At 46.4% G+C, this 21089-nt stretch overlaps 1 protein-coding gene across 1 annotated transcript in view; it reads right to left on the bottom strand.

The window, feature by feature from the left end:
- The window catches only part of LOC112073062 (sodium/calcium exchanger 1), a 50340-nt gene extending 34813 nt beyond the window's left edge, over positions 1 to 15527 (bottom strand). The window contains 10 exon segments of the mRNA XM_024140426.2: positions 3450 to 3579; positions 11850 to 12002; positions 12201 to 12311; positions 12512 to 12878; positions 13275 to 13330; positions 13332 to 13411; positions 13414 to 13537; positions 14135 to 14287; positions 15445 to 15479; positions 15482 to 15527. Of these exon segments, the coding sequence (XP_023996194.2) occupies positions 3450 to 3579; positions 11850 to 12002; positions 12201 to 12311; positions 12512 to 12878; positions 13275 to 13330; positions 13332 to 13411; positions 13414 to 13537; positions 14135 to 14287; positions 15445 to 15479; positions 15482 to 15503 (1231 nt within the window). The 5' untranslated portion in view covers positions 15504 to 15527.
- Positions 15528 to 21089: the final 5562 nt, after the last annotated feature.

Genomic DNA, 21089 nt, shown 5'->3' with positions numbered 1-21089 from the left:
ACGTCTTCCACTACCTTCTTCCTCTATCTCTACTCTTTCTATACTCTACCCCTACTCTTCCTCTACTGCTACCTCTCTCTTCGCTATACTCTACCTCTACTCTTTCTATTCTCTACTCTTCTCTAGCTCTTCCCTCCTCTTCTTAATCTTCTCGTACCTCTTCCTCTACTCTACTCTTTCTCTTCCTATTCCTTACCTATAACCTATAACTCTACCTCTTCTCTAACCCTTCTCTACCTCTCTGCTTCTCTTCCTATACGTCTACGCTACCTATTTCCTTTACCTATACCTATACCTCTTACTCTTTCTTACCCTTCCTCTACCTCTTCGACTACTCTGCTACTCTTCGCTATTAGCCTCTTCTCTTTCTATACTCTTCCTCTACCTTCCTAATAGCTCTAACTCTTCTTGATACCTTCTCTACTTCTTCCCTAAACTTCTCTACTCTTCCTTACCTTTCCCTATACTCTACCTCTTCATCTACCTCTTCTATAGCCTCTACCTCTCCTCTTGCCTCTTAATCTTCCTATACCTCTACCTCTTCTCTACCTCTTGCCACTTCCTAATCTCTACCTCTACCTCTTTCCTATACATCTACTCTTCCTCTACCTCTAGCCCCTAACCTCTATCTCTACTCTACTATTCATCCTCTCTTACCTCTTCCATACCTATACTTCTCCTGTCCTATACTCTACTCTCTTCTCTTGCTCTTCCTCTACGTCCTTTCCTACAACTATCCTTCTTACCTATACCTATACTCCTCTACCCTTCTATCCACATCTTCCTCTGCTACCTCTTCCACTACGTTACTTCCTCTACTTCTATCTCTGCATATCCCTCTGCTCTATACTCTACCTCTTCTATCCTCTACACTCCTTTGCTATACCGTCTACCTATACCTCTTCCTCTACATCTTCCTACATACCTCTACCTATACTCTTCCTCTACTCTTCCTATACCTCTCTTCTCTACCTCTTCCTCTTTCCCTTCCTATACATCTTCCTTGACTCTTCCTCTTTTCTACCTCTATCCTCTCCTCGTCCTATACTTACCTCTACCTCTTCCTATACTCTTACCTATACTCTTTCCTCGACTCTTCCACTCTATCCTCTACCTATTCTATACCTCTTCTCTACCTCTTCCTATACTCTAATCTTCTTAAACTTCCTCTACCTCTCCTCTACTCTTCCCTACCTCTTCCTCTACCTCTACCTCTTTCATACTCTACCTCTTCCTATACTTCACCTCTCCTTTCCCTCTCTACCTCTTCCTCTAGCTCTTCCTCACCTTTAACCTATAACTCTTACTCATTACCTCTACCTCTTCTATACCTCTTCCACTTCCTGTATCCTCTACCGCTTCCTTCCATCCCACTACCCTTCCTCTACCTCTTCATACCTCTTCTACTACATCTACTGTTCCTAATACGTCTACCTCTTTCTTACCTCTACTTCCTCTCTCTTCTACTCTTTCTCTACTCTTCCTCTTCCTATACTCTAACTCTACATCTTCCTCTACTCTACTACCTTCTTCCTCTACCTCTTCACTTCCTATACCTCTACTGCTTCCTCTTCCTATACCTCTTCCTCTTCCTATACCTCTACCTACCTCTTCTATACTCTACATCTTCCTTCTTCTATACCTTTCTCTACCTCTACTCTTCCTATACCTCTTCCTATACTCTTCCTCTTCCTATACCTCTTCTCTACGATTTCTCTACCTCTTCTATTACTCTCATCTTCCTCTCCTATACCTCTCCTCTACATCTACCTATCTTTCCTCTAACTCTACCTCTACCTCTTCCTCTACCTCTTCCACTTCCTTTACTCTTCCTATACCTCTTCCTATACCTCTTCCTATACCTTCTTCTATACCTTACACCTCTTCCTCTCCTATACTCGTCTCTCTATACTATCCTCTTCTCTACCTCTTCTATACTAACATTACCTCTTCCTACCTATACCTATAGCTCTTCTATACCTCTTCTTATACATCTTCCTATACCTCTTCTCACCTCTACTCTTCCTATACCTCTACCTTCTTCCTCTTCCTCTAACTCTTCCTATAACTCTTCCTTTACCTCTTCCTCTTCCTCTTCCTCTACCTTTCCTATACACTCTTACCTCTTCCTATACCTCTACTCTTCCTACCTTTTCCTCTATACTCTTCCTTACACTCTTCTATACTCTACCTCTTCCTCTACCTCTCCTATCCCTCTTCCTACCTCTTCCTCTACCTCTTCCTCTACCTCTTCCTCTACTTCTTCTTACCTCTTCCTTAACGTTTCTCTCCTCTTCCTCTACCTCTTCCTCTACTCTTCCTCTTCCTCTACCTCTTCCTATACCACTTCCTATACCTCTTCCTTTCCTATACCTTACCTCTTCCTCTACCTTTCCTTCTTCCTCTACCTCTTCCTATACTCTATCCCTTCTCTAACTCTAGCTACCTCTTCCTATACCTCTACCTCTTCCTATACTTAACTCTTCCTATACCTCTTCCTATACCTCTTCCTCTAACTCTTCCTCTACTCTTCCTCTACCTCTTCCTATACCTCTTCCTCTACCTCTACCTCTTCCTATACTCTAACTCTTCCTATACCTCTTCCTCTAACTCTTCCTCTAACTCTTCTCTACCACTTCTCTACTCTCTATACTCTTCCTTTCCTATACCTCTAATCTTCTCTACTCTTTCCTCTACCTCTTCCTCTACCTCTTCCTCTACCTCTACCTCTTCCTATATCTACCTCTTCTATAACTCTTCCTCTTCCTATACCTCTAACTCTTCCTCTTCCTCTACCTCTTCCTATACATTTCCTCTAATTTTCCTCTAACTCTTCCTCTTCCTATACCTCTACCTCTTCCTATACCTCTTCCTCTACCTCTACCTCGTCCTATACTAACTCTTCCTATATTTCCTCTACCTCTACCTCTCCTTACTTAACTCTCTATACCTCTTCCTCATCACCTTCTCTAACTCTTCCTTCCTATACCTCTACCTTTCTATACCTCTTCCTCTCCTCCTCTACACTCTTCTCTTCCTGTCCTCTTCCTCTATCTTCCTCTAACTCTTCTCTTCTATCCTCTAACCTCTCCTCTTCCTCTACCTCTTTCCTCTAACTCTTCTCTACCTCTTCCTAACTCTTCCTCTAACTCTCCTGCCTCCAATGTTTGCATAGTTCTCACAAAATATGTGATCTTACCTGAGGTATATTTGTAGTGCTGAGGCTCAGACTAATTGGTGTTCAATTACTGTAGAAGTGTTTTTCATGTGTGTGTGTGTGGTGTGTGTGTGTGTGTGGTGTGTGTGTGTGGTGTGTGTGTGTGTGTGTGTGTGTGTGTGTGTGGTGTGTGGTGTGTGTGTGTGTGTGTGTGTGTGTGTGTGTGTGTGGCCGTGTAATAGTAAGTAGTAACATGGTACAGCTAACGCCCAGGTCTTGTGGTCAGACTGACCTCGGCCTCCACCCTCCAGGCTGGCTCCAGGGGGGTGAGAGGGATGCTGTGCCCGGTGTCGGGGCTCTAATCTGGGGCACGCGGTGGAGGGAGCAGCCCGTGGCTGGAGGTCCTGTTCACTAATTACAGACTGTGTATAAGACCACGGGGAATGATCATAGAGCAGTCTGTGTGTGTGTTGTGGTGTGTGTGTGTGTGTATATGTGTGTGTGTGTGTGCGTGCTTGTGTGTGTGTGTGTGTGGGGGGGGGGGGGGGGGGTGTCTGAGCAATGGCAGGGTTGAAGAACAACACGGGACAAAACCACTGCTATGAAAAAGAGAGGAGGGAGGGAGGGAGGGAGGGAGGAAGGAAGGAAGGGAGGAAGGAGGGAGGGAGGGAGGAGAGAGAAAACCAAGCAAGCCAAAACATGTGGCAGAGTCTCAGACATAAGAAATGTCTTCCACTATTTCTGACATTCTGACACCACTGCTAAAACATGATTAATATGTTCCACAAGCACAAACAAAACAAAACAACACTAAAAGCGTGGCAAATTTTTGTCCATCATTAAATAGTAGTTATATACATCAGCTGGTCTAGTGTGAATAAGCTTTGAGCTTCAGTGTCCCAAATGGTATCCTTTTCCCTATGCTTTTTAGACAGGGATACTTGACCTGCTGCTGAAGGGATGGAGGGACAGGGGGGGATAGAGATAGCAGGGAAAGAGAGACAGAGACAGAGAGAGAGAGAAAGACTAAGAGAGAGAGAGAGGAGAGAGAGAGAGAGAGAGAGAGAGAGAGAGAGAGAGGAGAGAGAGAGAGAGAGAGAGAGAGAGAGAGAGAGAGAGAGAGAGAGAGAGAGAGAGGAGAGGGAGTGGGGGAAAGAGAGAGAGAGAGAAAGGGAGAAAGGGAGTGGGGGAAGAGAGAGAGAGAGAGAGAGAGAGAGATAAAGAGAGAGAGAGAGAGAGAGAGAGAGAGGATAAAGAGAGAGAGAGAGAAAGGAAGAGAGATAAAGAGAAAGGGAGTAGAGAGGGAGAATTAAAGGAGAAGAAGAGAAGTAATGAGGGAGAAAGGTTGAAAATAAAATAGTAGAAAGCATTGCTTTCATACCTAGACCCCCCCCCAACACACACACACACACACACACACACACACAACACATACCTAGACCCCCCCCACACACAACAACACACACACAACACCAACATACACACACACAACACATAACACCCCCCCACCACCACACCACACACACACTACACACACACACACACACACACACACACACACACACACACACACACACACACACCACACACACACACACACACACACACACACACACACACACACACACACACACACATACCTAGACCCCCCGCACAACACACCACCACCACACCCACACAACACACAACACACACACACACACACACACACAACAAAAAACCCACAACACAACCACACACACACCCACTCTCTCTCTCCTTCCGTCAAACACAAACACACTCACACTCGGCGAATAACACTGAATAATTTATTTGATGTCCTCATCTATGGAGGACGCTTAAAAAGATTATAACTTTACGCAACTTGTTAAACATTTATGCAACTCAGCCACATAAAGTTTATAACTTTACACAGCTTGTCAAACATTCATGCAACAAAGGTCTCTCTCGCTGTCTTTTTTCTCCCTCTTGCTCTCACAGTTATACATCTGCTAGACACCAGAACCAGCTAGCAAATAACGTTCTGAGAACTATATGCTTGTTAGAAGTTGGTGAGATATATTTTCTTGGCATTCTTGCGGGAAAAACATACAACATCATAAAATCCATGTACACAAACAACTGGCGTGCGGTTAAAATGAGCAAAAAACACACATTTCTTTCCACAGGGCCGTGGGGTGAGACAGGGCCGTGGGGTGAGACAGGGCCGTGGGGTGAGACAGGGTCGTGGGGTGAGACAGGGATGCAGCTTAAGCCCCACCCTCTTCAACTTATATAAACGAATTGGCGAGGGCAATAGAGCAGTCTGCAGCACCCGGCCTCACCCTACTAGAAGCTGAAGTCAAATGTCTACTGTTTACTGATGATCTGCTGCTGTAGGCCCAAAGAGGGCCTACAGCAGCACCTAGATCTTCTGCACAGATTCTGTCAGACCTGGGCCCTGACAGTAAATCTCAGTAAGACAAAAATCATGGTGTTCCAAAAAAGGTCCAGTCGCCAGGATCACAAATACAAATTCCATCTAGACACCATTGCCCTAGAGCACACAAGAAACTATACATACCTCGGCCTAAACATCAGCGCCACAGGTAACTTCCACAAAGCTGTGAACGATCTGAGAGACAAGGCAAGAAGGGCCTTCTATGCCATCAAAAGGAACATACAATTCGACATCCCAATTAGGATCTGGCTAAAAATACTTGATTCAGTTATAGAACACATTGCCCTTCATGGTTTTGAGTACTGGGGTCCGCTCACCAACCAAGAATTCACAAAATGGGACAAACACCAAACTGAGACTCTTCATACAGAATTATTTTTTATTATTTTCCCCCTTTTTTCTCCCCAATTTTGTGGTATCCAATTGATAGTTACAGTCTTGTCTCATCGCTGCAACTCCCGTACGGACTCGGGAGAGGCGAAGGTCGAGAGCCGTGTGTCCCCCGAAACACAACCCAGCCAAGCCGCACGGCTTCTTGACACATGCCCACTTAACCCGGAAGCCAGCCGCACCAATGTGTCAGAGGAAACACCGTACACCTGGCGACCTGGTCAGCGTGCACTGCGCCCGGCCCGCCACAGGAGTCGCTAGTGTGCGATGGGACGAGGACATCCCTGCCAGTCAAACCCTCCCTAACCCGGACGACGCTGGGCTAATTGTGCGCCACCTCGGTGTGTGTGTGTGTGTGTCGCCTCCCGGTCGCGGCCAGCTGCAACAGAGCCTGGACTCGAACCCAGAATATCTAGTGGCACAGCTAGCACTGCGATGCACTGCCTCAGACCACTGCGCCACTCAGGAGGCCTGCATGCAGAATTCTGCAAAAATATCCTCTGTGTACAACGTAAAACACCAAATGCAGAGAGATAATGCATTAGAGACATTTCCCTCAGATTCACAAAGAATTATAAAACTTAAACTCCCATATCTACTGGGTGTGACATCACCAGAGATGGAAACTCGAGTCTGAGACTTAAGTCACAAAGAAAATGACTTGCGACTTAGACTCAAAATCAATTGACTTGAGACTTAACTTGGACTCTAGATCAGAGACTCGTGAACAGTACTGGGATAAGTTATTTTTGTATATTCTGTCAGACAGAGAGACAGAGAGAGAGAGAGAGACAGAGAGAGAGAAATAAAGAGGGAATGACAGTGAGTGATATAGAGAAAGAAAGAAAGAAAGAAAGAAAGAAAGAAAGACAAGAAAGAAAGAAAGAAAGAAAGAAAGAAAGACGGAAAGGGAAAAACGTATTTAAGAATTTAAAAACCAGAAGTCCCCACAAGAATAGTAAACAAACAAAATGTGACCAACTGGGGACATGTTGTTACTCCCCACAGGGTCAATGATATTTCTAGGGAGATTAGGGTTAAGGTTAGAATTAGGGTTAGGGTTAGGATTAGGGTTAGGTTTAGGGTTAGGCTTAGGAGCTAGGGTTAGGTTTAGGGTTAAGATTAGGTTTAAGAGGGTTAGGTTTTTGGGTTAAGGTTAGGGGTTAGGGGAAAATAGGATTTTAAATGAGAGAGAGTGTGTGTGGTGTGTGTTGTGTGGTGTTGTGGTTGTGTGTGTGTGTGTGTGTGTGTGTGTGTGTGTGATGTGTGTGGTGTTTGGTGTGTGTGTGTGTGTTAGTGTGTAGTTGTGTGTGTCGTGCGTGGGGTTGTTGCCTTGTGTGTGATATGATGACTTGGGTGTACCCACAGATCTTGTAATGAAATAGCCTGGCCGGCAGAGTTCCTGTTTCCTATTTCCAGACGACACTCACCCACCAACCCACACACACACAAACACACAAACACACACACACACACACACACACACACACACCCACACACACACACACACACACACACACACACACACACACACACACACACACACAACACACACACACACACACACACACACACACACACACGTCAACAACTATCACACACACTTCCCACGTTCATCGTCTTTTCCACATGTAAACTCCTTGGCTGTTGGCGGTGGATGTGCTGTACATGTGTGAGCGGGGGAATGTGTGTGCGCTACTTTGAGCGGCCTCTTTAACTTGAGAGGTGAAAATCAAATCGCCCTTGAAAATTTGTGTGAATTACACATGCACTGTACCACAACACAACCCACACACACTCTCCACACAATCCTTCCGACGTTCGAACTTACCTCATGATTCCCTTTCACCCCACACCCTTCTCCCTCCTCCCTTGTCTCTCCTCTCTCTCTCTCTCAAGCTCCTACTCGTCCCCGCCTACTTCTCTCTCTCATCTCATCATCCTCTCCTCTCCTCCCTCCTCCTCTCCTCCTCATCCTCCCTCTCACTCCCTCCCACATCTCTCTCTACCTCCTCTTCTCCTCCCTCTGTTCCTTCATTGGCGATCCGGTCCGTTCTCCGCCTCTCTCTCTGCTCAGCCTCCTCTCACTCACTCCTTCTCTAGCGCGCCTCTTCTCATCTCCTCTCTCTCCCACCGGCGCTCCGTATCTCACGCGACATCTGTCTCTCCCTCCGCTCTTCTTCACCTGTCCGATCTCCCCTCCTCTCCTCATCCTCCTTCCTCTCTCTACAGTACATGCGCCTCTTCCTCTGCGGTCTCGCGTCTTACAATGACCCTCGTCCCCCCTCGATCTCTCTCTCTTCCTTTACTCAAACCCAAAATCTCTCCTCCGTGAGACGATGCGTCTCCTCCTCTCTCCTCCTCCAGCTCTGCATCTGCTACCTATGTCTCCTCCTCCTCTCTTCCTCCTCAGTCTCATCTCGACAGTCATCTCCCTGCCCTCTATGAGAGTCTCGTCCTCGATGACTGCCTGACTCTCATCTCTCCCTCATCCTTCCTCTCCTCGCCTCTAGCTTCTCAACTCTCGTCTTCTCTTGACTACCTCTCTCTTCCTGCTCATAACCTCTAATTCTGCGTGATGCCTCACTCGCAACCCTGTTCTCTGGTGCCTCTCTCGGCTCCCCTCTCAACTCACTCTCCTCCTCGCATCCCGCTCCTCTCTCGCGCGTCTCGTTCTACTCCTCCTCGCTCCTTCCTCTCTCTCCTCCTTCTCTCTCCTCCCCTCTTCCTCCCCGCTCTCTCTCTCCTTCCCGGTGTATCTCTCCTCACTCTCGCGATCAGGGGTTCTAGAGGGCTCCCTCACTTGCATGACATCTTTACACCTCACTTCCCTTCCCCTTCCTTCTACTCTCTCTTCTCCTCCCTACCTTGTCTCTATATCCTTGTCTCATTCCTCTAATCTCGCTACATCTACATCTATCTCTTCCTTCCTCTTGCCGCCCTCGCTCTCTCTCTCCTCTCTCTTGCTCGCTCGCTCTCTCTCTCAGAGTCATAATTTCTGCCCTACTGCCATTCCTCTGTAGAATCCACTGGCCCAGTACTCTGAGGAGAACAGGTAGTTGTGGAAATCTCAGCTCTAACCCACCCTCCAGCCACACCACACCATCCCAAACCGTACTTTGAACCCACACTTCCCACATCAACCTTCCCTCCTCCTACAGTCTAACCCTCATCTCAGATCAGAAGCACCTTGGACCAAACCCTGACAGGCGAGAAACAGAGAGACCGAGAGAAGAAGAAAAAACTGAAAGAAGAAGAAAGAAAGAAAAGACAACGAGAGGCCAGAGAGAGGAGGGATACTCAGAAGGGGGAGGAGGAGGAAAGGAGGGGAAGGCAAGAGGGGAGTAGGGGTGGAGGTGAGGGAATGTATAAGCAATACTGTACAGCTTAAGAAATCCAGGAGGGTGAGGAGGGGTCTGGAAGATAGTGAAGGAGGGGAAGACAAAGCAGGGTAGTAAAGATCAGAAGGAAGGATTCTGAAAAAGGGAGCTAATGTGAGGAACGCAGGAATGAAGAAAGGGGAGGTCAAGGGAGTAAATAACGCACCATTGAAAGCAGGTCGAGAAGCCTAGTTAGCTATATTTGCCTTCGAACAATCATCAAAAAGTGGGCCTCATGCAATCGCTGCGTCCTGAACACTCCCCCTTTAACATAAAGTAAATAGAGGCAACAACGTTCTGAATTCTACCTCACTAATCCCAGGCAATACACTAGATAAATTATCCTTGCCTTCCTTCCTTCCCTTCCTCTTATAACCCTCGCTAGTCCTTACTTCCTTTCCTTCAGATTGTCCTACCGTTCCTTCCTATCCTTCCCTCCTCCCTCCCTTCCCTCTGGATCCCCTCCCTCTTGCTTGCCTCCTCATTCTTCCCTCCTCACCCTCTCCCTCCCTCCTTCCTTCCTTCCTTCTTCCTTCCTTCCCTCTCCTCCCTTCTTCCACCCTTCCCAGCAAAATACAACAGTATCTACAAGCCTTTAGGCCTTCGTCCCTACCTTGTGTCACTCTTCTCTCGCTTTCACCTCGATATCCTACATTTGCTGGGCTTCCTAATTCATCCTCACTCAATATGCAATCAATCCTATTTGGCTATCTAATCAACACTCATTGAAGGGAACACACAATCTTTTCACCACACACGATACATTACACACACACACACACAGACTTGGTGACACATCACATCACACACACAGACAGCACACACACAGCCACACCACACACACACACACACACACGACACACACACACCACATCACAACACACACAACACACACTGAGCAAACCCTTTTATTTTGTAAGGCCTTATTATGAGCGATATTCTATAAAACTGACGTTTTGACTTCAGCCAACATGACTAGCCACTCCAAGACACACCCACCTTAGGTTCCCATACCCTCGCCTCACTGTCTCGTCTGATTAGCGATGGGATCAGCTGGGAATGCATCGTACACACGACATTACTGACTGGTTTCAAAAACATGACATCATTCAGCGCTGTCAAGTCATCACTCTTACGCTGGTTCACAGCGATAGAATGGAGACTTGAAAAGGAAAGTCAGGCGGATCGTGGAGGAACAGTCATCCCACACTAGGTGTCTCGGTCGTGTCTGGATAACTCCAGTATGACCCCAGAACACCGCTTGCAAATCCTCTCCACCTTGCCGCTCGCGTCCGTCTACGTGTCCCCTGTACGGCACCACCACCACCCCCGAGCCCCCGACGTCCTCTGACCTGAGACCTCTCAAATCCCCACAACGCTCTCGCTTCCATCCTCCGCAGGGCGTGCGATCTCAAACGAAAAATATCCCCGCAGTGATCCGTCGTCGTATACTGGTCACGAGTCCGCACGTGTGGCCCGCTCACGGAGCACGCCTTGGGGGAGTTTCTTAGAAGTTTGTGTCTCTACACGCGCGTTAGCCAACGCACCAAGGTTACTGAGTGGACCGTAGAAGATTCAACTCTTCGAAGATGTTCTCGTCTCATGTGAGCCCACGGGTTATCTCTTTCAGGTCTTCGCCCTGGTTGAAGAGGAGGCCCTCCAGCAAATTCATAGTCGAACCGGCGTTGGCACTGTTACCATTTCTGTAACGGTAGTCCTACCTGGAGGAGAAGGGGAAGGAGGGAGAGAAGGGAGGAGGGAGAGGAAGGAGGGGGAAAAGGAAGGAGGGAAGTGAAATAGTTGGCCTCGAGAATAAGGGAGGGAGAAGGGGGAAGAGGAGGAGGGGGAAGCGGAGAGGGGAAATGGAAGGGGGAGGGAGTAAGGGAAGAGAGAGAGGGGAGAAAGAAGAAAGGGAGGAGGTAAGGGGAGAGAGGAGAGGGAAGAGAATGGAGGATGCGGAGGGGAGAGATGTAAGGGCGAGAAGAGGATAGGGAGGGGGCGATTGGAGGAGGAAGAGGATAGGGAGTGGGACGAGAGTAGGATGGAGATAGATGATGAGGGAGGAAAGGGATAAGGGGGAAGAGAATAAGATGGGGGAGGGAAGGAAGATGGGTAGGCGGGAGAAGAGTAGTGGGAGGAGGAGAGCAGGTACAGAGGAGGAGGAGAGGAGGCGGGGAGGTAAGAGGAGAAGAGGGAGGGGAGAGAGAAATAGGAGGGAGTAGGGAGGTAGAGGAGAGAGAGAGAAAGCGGGAGGAAAGCAGAGAGGGAGGGGGAAAGAGCAGAAGTCAGGGGGAGGGAAGGAGGGAGGAAGAGAGGGAGGGGGAGAGAGAGAAGTAGGGGGAGGGAAGGAGGGAGGAAGAGAGGGAGGGGGAGAGAAGGGGAGAAATAGAAAGAAAAGAGATGTCATAAAGCATCCTCTCCTCCTCTCCTCCTCCCCCCTACTCTCCTCCTCCCCCTCTTCTCCTCCCCCTCCTCCCCTTACCTTAACAGAAGCTCCAGGGTCTCCGCCATGTCGGGCCACGGTCAGTTTGAGTGAGCCACAGTTCTCGAAGCACTGGTAGTGGGAGGGTTGAAACTCCATCCGGGTCGTGTGGGGGTCGTCTTCCTGCAGCTGGGGCTCCTGGCTGCTCACCACCTGGAGCAGAAGTGATGTAGAGAGTTTGATCGATGAGTGACATGTTGCTGCCTTTGATTATTCCATTGATAAATTATTTCATTAGTATTTGGGGTTTTAGTTCAAAATTCTAGCCACCATTCAGATATGATCAGAACAAAACAAATCTGAGAAAAAAGTTTTGTGAAACATTGGTTTGGGAAAAGGCGCGGTCTGTACCTTCCTAGCCTGGTCAGCAGCATGCTTCTTCAGGATGTTGCCTGCTCCGATCATCATCCTGGTTGCCTGGATACGGTAGAACGCTCGGCTCTTCTGTTGCTGGACCAACACCTGACAGGTGAGATTACGCCAGCTGTTACACTATGACTCTCTATGTCATGCCTATGAACACTTTATGAACGCTACATTATAATGTCTTTACATATGAAGATGACAGCAGTACCGTATTCTTATACGTGACTTGTGTAGCATCGTGGCAGTGCTTATGAAGTGCTTATGAATGCTCTACGAAGCCTTTATAAGCTGTGTACCTGGTAGTTGGCCATCTCTATAAGCTGCTCTGTGTCTCTATCAGGGTGTCTGGCTTTCAGCTCCTTCAGCGTCCTCGCCATATCTCTCCTGGCCACGTCCTCCAGATTCCTCCTCCCTTCTCCGTCCTCTAGCATCCCTCCATCCCTCCATCCCTCCACCACCTGTCCGTCCAGCTCCATCATGTCCATCTTAGTGAACCCACCCGGCCCCAACATCCCTCCTCCTCCTCCTCCTCCTCCTCCTCCTCCTCCTCCATCCATCCCTCCCTCCGTTTCAACGATGATGCCTCTGTGCTTGTCGGCACGGTAACGCTTGCGGACGTACTTGTAGAAGAGCAATCGTCGATCGCCCGCATTCCCAGCTGGACTCACGCCAGCCTGGGAGGAGCGGGAGAGGAAAAGAGGGGAGGGTGGTGAGTGTGTGTGTGTGTGTGTGTCGTGTGTGTGGTCTGTGTGTGTGTGTCTGTGTGTGTGTGTGTGTGTGTTGTGTGTGTGTGTGTGTTGTGTGTGTGTGTGTGTGTGTGTGTGTGTGTGTGTGTGTGTGTGTGTGTGTGTGTGTGTGTGTGTGTGTGTTGTGTGCGTGTGTGTGTGTGTGGTGTGTGCGTTTGTGTGTGTGTGTGTGTGCTGTGTGTGTGTGTGTGTGGTGTGTGTGTGTGTGTGTGTGTGGTGTGTGTGTGTGTGTGTGTGTGTGTGCGTTTCCTGTGTGGTGTGTGTGTGTGGTTTTTGGGTTGCCTTTCATGTGTGTGTGTGTGTTAGTACTCACAGGGGGAAGAAAGAAGGGTAGACGGCCTCCCAGACTTCCACCTCTCCAGGAGAGAAACACACACAGGATAAGATACAGCCAGATATAAGCAAACACACTCCAGCGGCGGGTCACGAAGAACACACGCAGGTGTTTATCTTCCTGGTCTCGCCGTCAGGAACCACGTAGACACACAGGGCGATGATGATGAACATGTTAAAAGCAGCACTGCCCACGATGGTGGAGGGACCCAGAGAACCGGCGTGGAAGCCGTGGCCACACACCTGGTGGAAATAAGAAAATATAAGACCGTTACAAACCTGTGATTAGATACAAACGTTGTTGTGCTGTTGTCTCTTCTGATCAAATGTTCCACATATTACCAAGTACAAACAACAGTTTCAACTTGAGGTTTGAGAACTTCCTCAAGAATGTGTACTCTATAAAAGGCAGTATCTCAGGAGTAGAATGTGTACCTCTATAACAGAGAGCAGTATCTCAGGAGTAGAATGTGTACCTCTATAACAGAGAGCAGTATCTCAGGAGTAGAATGTGTACCTCTATAACAGAGAGCAGTATCTCAGGAGTAGAATGTGTACCTCTATAACAGAGAGCAGTATCTCAGGAGTAGAATGTGTACCTCTATAACAGAGAGCAGTATCCAGGAGTAGAAGTGTACCTCTATAAGAGAGCAGTAATCTCAGGAGTAGAATGTGTACCTCTATAACAGAGAGCAGTATCTCAGGAGTAGAAGTGTGACCTCTATAACAGAGAGCAGTATTCAGGAGTAGAATGTGTACCTCTATAACAGAGAGCAGTATTCAGGAGTAGAATGTGTACCTCTATAACAGAGAGCAGTATCTCAGGAGTAGAATGTGTACCTCTATAACAGAGAGCAGTATCTCAGGAGCGGACGACCCCAGAGCCATGAGAGTGAGGTTAGACACGGTCTCATTCCAGTCCTCACTGTCGCTGTGGGTCGTCTCCCCGTTCCACTTCTTTATGGTGATCTCCTTCTCCTGAGAGGTTATCACCTGGAGGAGAGGAGAATACAACAGAACAGAGTAGAATACGTAGAGTAGAGTAGAATACAGCAGAGTAGAATACAGTAGAGTAGAGTAGAATACAACAGAACAGAGTAGAATACGGTAGAGTAGAGTAGAATACAGCAGAGTAGAAAACAGTAGAGTGAGTAGAAATCAACAGAACAGAGTAGAATACGGTAGAGTAGAGTAGAATACAGCAGAGTAGAATACAGTAGAGTAGAGTAGAATACAGCAGAAAGAGTAGAATATGGTAGATAGAGTGAATACAGCAGAGTAGAATACAGTAGAGTAGAGTAGAATAGAATACAGTAGGTAGAGTAGAATAAAGTGGAGTATAATGAATCAGTAGAGGAGAGTAGAATACAGTGAGTAGAATACAGTAGAGTAGAATACAGTAGAGTAGAATACAGTAGAGTAGAGTAGAATACAGTAGAGTAGAATAGAATACAGTAGAGTAGAGTAGAATACAGTTGAGTAGAATACAGTAGAGTAGAATACAGTAGAGTGAGTAGATAGAATACAGTAGAGTAGAGTAGAATACAGTAGAGTAGAATGAGATACAGTAGAGGAAGAGTATACTACAGTAGAGTATAATACAATACAGTAGAGTAGAGTAGATTATAATACGGTAGAGTGTAATAGAATAGAATACAGTAGAGTAGAATACGTAGAGTAGAATAGAATAGATAAGAATAAAGTAGAATGTAATAGAATATAAAACAATAGAGTGTAATAGAATATAATACAGTAGAGTAAAATACAGTAGAGTGTAATAGAATAGAATACAGTAGAGTAGAAACAGTAAAGTGTAATAGAATAGAATACAGTAGAGTAGAATACAGTAGAGTAGAATACAGTAGAGTGTATAGAATAGAATACAGTAGAGTAGATACAGTAGAGTAAAATACAGTAGAGTAGAATACAGTTGATTGGGTAGTTGCTCTATGTGTGAGGTGTGGCTCAGTTAGTAGAGCACGGCACTTGCAACGCCAGGGTTGTGGGTTCGATTCAAAAGGGGATCAGAACGAGAATGTCTGCTCTCACTAGCGTAAATCACTCTGGATAAGAACATTTGCTAAATGACTCAAATGTAAAAATGTGCAGGTGTGTGTGTTCTCAAAGCAGAATGAAAATATAATTCTCACCTCTATAGAAGACATGAATCTATCAGCTATGATGACATCCCCAGGAACATATAGATCATCGCTACAAAGTAGACAATGGCCCGCGCTACTGGATTAGATTAAGAGGGTTGACATTGAGCTCTCAAACAGGTCATGTTTCACTTGCCCAAAGGTCATACTCACTTGCCCAAAGGTCACAGTCACTTGCCCAAAGGTCACAGTCACTTGCCCAAAGGTCACAGTCACTTGCCCAAAGGTCATAGTCACTTGCCCAAAGGTCACAGTCACTTGCCCAAAGGTCACAGTCACTTGTCTAAAGGTCACAGTCACTTGCCCAAAGGTCATAGTCACTTGCCCAAGGTCACAGTCACTTGCCCAAAGGTCACAGTCACTTGCCCAAAGGTCACAGTCACTTGCCCAAAGGTCACAGTCACTTGCCCAAGAGTACTCATGCAAGATCACAGTCACTTGTCTAAAGGTCATCTCCTCACTTGCCACAAGTCAGTCATAGTCACTTGCCCAAAGGTCACAGTCACTTGCCCAAGGTCACAGTCACTTGTCTAAAGGTCACAGTCACTTGTCTAAAGGTCATACTCACTTGTCTAAGTGCATACTCACTTGCCTAAAGGTCATAGTCACTTGCCCAAAGGTCAGTCACTTGCCCAAAGGTCACAGTCACTTGCCCAAAGGTCACAGTCACTTGCAAAAGGTCACAGTCACTTGTCTAAAGGTCATACTCACTTGCCCAAAGGTCATAGTCACTTGCCCAAAGGTCAGTCACTTGCCCAAAGGTCACAGTCACTTGTCTAAAGGTCACAGTCCCTTGTCTAAGGTCATACTCACTTGTCTAAAGGTCATACTCACTTGCCTAAAGGTCATAGTCCACTGCCCAAAGGTCAGTCACTTTGCCCAAAGGTCACAGTCACTTGTCTAAAGGTCACTAGTCACCTTGTCTAAAGGTCATACTCACTTGTCAAAGGTCATATGCACTTGTCTAAAGGTCACAGTCACTTGCCCAAAAAATAAAATGGTCTGTTACACTCACAAATGGTTCACATTGAAAGTACCTTCATAACACTTACTGTATGAAAACATTCTAATCCTTTGTTTACACAACTTGCATGCTAATTTGGTAAGGAAGTTCCTTTACTTAGACAGAACGGTTCATTTAAAAAGTATGTGGATTATTTGTACACACTCCTAACCTCCTACAGTAGCCTAATGAAAAAAGTGAAAAAAGATAACATTGCATTTTTTGTCAACTATCCCTTTAATGATGAGAGGCTCGCGAGGGAGTTGCTTTTTCCACAAGCCTTTTTTCTCATTATACATTTCTGAAACTGTAAACACACTGGCTATCTAGCACATTAGAGCCAGTTAGCACACTGGACAACTAAATCAAATGTTTAGACCTCTTTTCTGTCTAAACTGAAAAACACTTATGGTTTACTGGAGTTGTGAAGTGATTTGCTAAATGAAGATCTGTTTAGCGCCATTTGAGACTCGGCTACCGAAACAGGTGCGTCTTTCTCATCAATATCACTGTTCACCGTTTACTCCCGTTTTAAAAGGGTGTCATTTATTTAGAGCCTCAATATGTAATTGTTTGGCAACCCGATCAAATTCACATAGAAATAAGAGTTATAGATCTGTTATTGTCATAGAAAGCAACTCTAAGAAGTGGTAGATCTGCTCTATATGCGCTATTTCTATGCTTCCCCGTTCTTAAATTTTGTTTTTGCGTCTTTTACTTTCGGTTTTGTTCAAACAGCTGATAATTAAATATTTTTGATTATGGAAAATATATTTCACAGCAGTTTAGATGGTACAATGATTCCTCTACAATATACCTGCTTGTTTTGTCACATAAACTGAAATTAGGCGAACTATTAAAAAAATTCCAACCAGGAAATGGTGGAGCGATTTCTGCATAGTGCATCTTTAATATTATGAGTTGAGACATACAGTTAAAGGGCCAGTGCAGTCAAAATTGTGTTTTGTATCATATTGTATCCGTGTTATTTCCTGATAGTTACGGGTTGAAAATACAATCTACACAGGACCTTCTAATTGGCAGGTTGACGTGGGCGGGAGTTTCAAGTTTCAGCCAATAACAAAGAGACTTCCAAACCTTACTTCCATACTTCAAACAGCTGGTCCATTTAGAATTTGTGATGAAGCTGTCTTGATTTGTCAAGAAAGGTAGCTTTTCTCCCGGTTTGTTAGTGTATCCCATCAGTTAGATACATTTTAATGGGCAGTCATCTCTGTGTACGCAGCACGCGTGTGTATAGAGGGAGCGTTTGGTGGGAATTGAGTGAGCGAGACACAAAACAGAGGGAAAAGAGAATTTAAGGAGGAGAACTGTGTGATCACTTGGCTTGGTTTCTTTTCTTGTTGTGAGTCGCTAATGTACATAAACAAATTGACCACTAGAGTCAATGTGAATTAACACGTGTTTTAGGGACAAAGGTTCACCTGCCCGTACGGGCAGCAACAAAGCGGATTCCACCTGTCCGACTGTTCAGTTCATCTGCCCCGGGCAATCTGCGTTAGTGTCAACCCCTGACTAGATTAGACTGGAATAGGAAAACGTGAATGTCCTCAATGAGGCAATTAATTTCACAACAACAACAATAACACAGCATACAGACAAAATACAAACAAAGGCTGGGATTCAATCCGGTCATTGTGTTGTAGCGTACTTGACATTAAAAGGTCATTTCCGATTGAGTCGACATATGTAGAGGTTACCGTCACAGTGCTCTACAATGAGTGATTGGATTGAATCCCGGCCCAAATCACCCCCTGGCCAACAACCACAACAAAAACAACAACAGATTTCAAGCTATGGTCACCTTGTCTCCTACAGAGGGGTTCTGTGGGTTCCAGACGGGCAGTACCACCCCCTCCTGACAGGGGTCTCCTGTAGCCGTGCAGTTAGCCTTTACGTTACCCCCCTCTGATAGAGGAGTGGAACCGGCCAAGGCCGGGCTGGGGAGGGACAGGAGGAGCATGGAGGAGAGGAAGACTAGGAGAAGGACAGAGGAGAGAGAGGAGGAACGCAGGGAGGAGAGGTGGAGATGTAGACGTGACATGTGTGCTCCTTCTGTGTTTTAGATCACACCTGCAGAAAGAGAGAGAGACAGAGAGAGAGAGAGAGAGAGAGAGAGAGAGAGAGAGAGMGAGAGAGAGAGAGAGAGAGAGAGAGAGAGAGAGAGAGAGAGAGAGAGAGAGAGAGATAATAAATATAAAAGCAAGACGTATGAGCAAACACAATACTGTAGCAGCTTTAACCCAACACCTAGTGACCTTGTCAAGAGGTTCTGATCTCTTGGCGTAAGGGCTAAGGTGTTGGGTTGACAGTCATTGGACCCGGGTTCGAGTCGGATCGGGAGTTCAGTAATAAAGTTAATTAGGGATGAAAACACTGCTTGAAACACAAAGCTGAACCCAGCATAGATAGAACATGAGGAAGAGAGAAGGAAAAAGACAGGAAGAGGGACAGAGAGAGAGCGAGGTGGAAAGGAGATCTATCTTTCCTTCCCCTACCTGACGACACCCTGTTACTCTCTCTCTCTCTCTCTATCTATCTCTCTGTGTAACTCTCTCTCTGTCTATCACTCTGTGTCTATCTCTCTGTGTAACTCTGTCTCTCTGTCTCTCTCTCTGTGTAACTCTCTCTCTGTCTCTCTGTCTATCTCTCTGTGTAACTCTCTCTCTGTCTCTCTGTCTATCTCTCTGTGTAACTCTCTCTCTGTCGATCTCTCTGTCTCGCTCTCTCTGTCTCTCTTTCTGTGTAACTCTCTCTGTCTCTCTCTCTGTGTAACTCTCTCTCCTGTCTCTCTGTCTATCTCTCTGTCTATCTCTCTGTGTAACTCTCTCTCTCTATATATCTCTCTGTCTCTCTCTCTTTGTCTATCTCTCTGTCTATCAATTCAATTCAATTCAAGGGGTTTTATTGGCATGGGAAACATATGTTAACATTTCCAAAGCAAGTGAGGTAGATAATCTCTCTCTCTGTCTCTCATTTTTTCAATCCACCTTTCTCTCTCCTCCCTCAGCCCTCACTCCATCCCTTCATCCCTCCAGCCCTCACTCTATCCCTCCACCCCTCCACACTTCACTCCATCCCTCACTCCATCCCTCCACCCCTCACTCCATCCCTCCACCCCTCACTGCATCCCTCCTCCACCCCTCCACCCCTCACTCCATCCCTCACTGCATTCACTCTATCCCTCCACCTCTCACTCCACCCCTCACTGCATCCCTCCACCCCTCACTCCATCCCTCACTGCATCACTCCATCCCTCCACATCTCACTCCACCCCTCACTGCATCCCTCCACCCCTCACTCCACCCCTCACTGCATCCATCCCTTCATCCCTCTATCCCTCACTTCATCCCTCTCCTCCCTCTATCATTCCATCCCTCTATCCCTCCACTAGCTTTGATTGTGTTATTATTTCTCATCCTTGGTGGTAGACTGAAGAAGCGATTGAAGCAAGCGATGGAGCGATGGATAGAGGGAGCGAGGGAAGGAAGAAAGGAAGGAAGGAAGGAAGGAAGAAGGAAAAATGAGCCGTGACTGATCTCAGCCATTAGTCAAGGCAGCGATGCTAGCCCCCAGGACGATGCTTTCTGGGCTAGAGACACAGGGATGACAGCTCTGTGGTGCTCTGTGGCTTGGTTGGACTGGCTTAATGGAAATGAAGAAGGTGTGAAAGACACAAAAGGGAAGCTACTGTAGATACTACAGAGGTCAAATAAAAGGCAGTGAAAGGAAGGGGATAGAAGTGTTGAGAAAGATGCAACAGAAATACAGGAAGAGAGATATGGTAATGGCAGTGATTGAGGAAAGAAAGAGGATAGAAAGACGCACCCACAACCCGGGAAAAAGACCCGGGAAAAAGACAAGGGAAAAAGACCCGGGAAAAAGACCTGGGAAAAAGACCCGGGAAAAAGACAAGGGAAAAAGACCCGGGAAAAAGACCTGGGAAAAAGACAAGGGAAAAAGACCCGGGAAAAAGACCTGGGAAAAAGACAAGGGAAAAAGACCCGGGAAAAAGACCTGGGAAAAAGACAGGAAAAAGACCCGGGAAAAAGACCTGGGAAAAAGACAAGGGAAAAAGACAAGGGAAAAAGACCTGGGAAAAAGACCTGGGAAAAAGACAAGGGAAAAAGACCTGGGAAAAAAACCTGGGAAAAAGACCTGGGAAAAAGACCTGGGAAAAAAACAAGGGAAAAAGACAAGGGAAAAAGACAAGGGAAAAAGACAAGGGAAAAAGACCCGGGAAAAATACCCAGGGAAAGACCCGGGAAAAACACCCGGGGAAATTACCCAACAAAAATACCCAGGAAAAAGAAAGGGAGAGATGGAGAGAAAGAGAGTGAAAAGAAAGTGTTGTAAGACGGAGATTAAAGAGAGAGTGGCAGAGGGTTGGAGTCTGATGAGGCTGTGATGAGAGGAGTAATTAGACAGATTCAGAGAGCTAGCGAACGCAGCCCACTGAGACACAACACACAGACCTACAGCTGGAGCTGGCAGCCCAATGGCCTCTTGGAAGAAAACGTCACAAAATGTAGAAACCATTACACATAAATCACTGTGTTTTTTGTTGTTGTTGCACATTCAGCTTCTCTCTGTGTTTTCTCTTATCACATTT

This window comes from Salvelinus sp. IW2-2015, unplaced genomic scaffold (genome assembly GCF_002910315.2).
Source record: "Salvelinus sp. IW2-2015 unplaced genomic scaffold, ASM291031v2 Un_scaffold2135, whole genome shotgun sequence".
Lineage (NCBI taxonomy): Eukaryota > Metazoa > Chordata > Actinopteri > Salmoniformes > Salmonidae > Salvelinus > Salvelinus sp. IW2-2015.
This window is presented reverse-complemented; position numbering and strand designations above follow the sequence as displayed.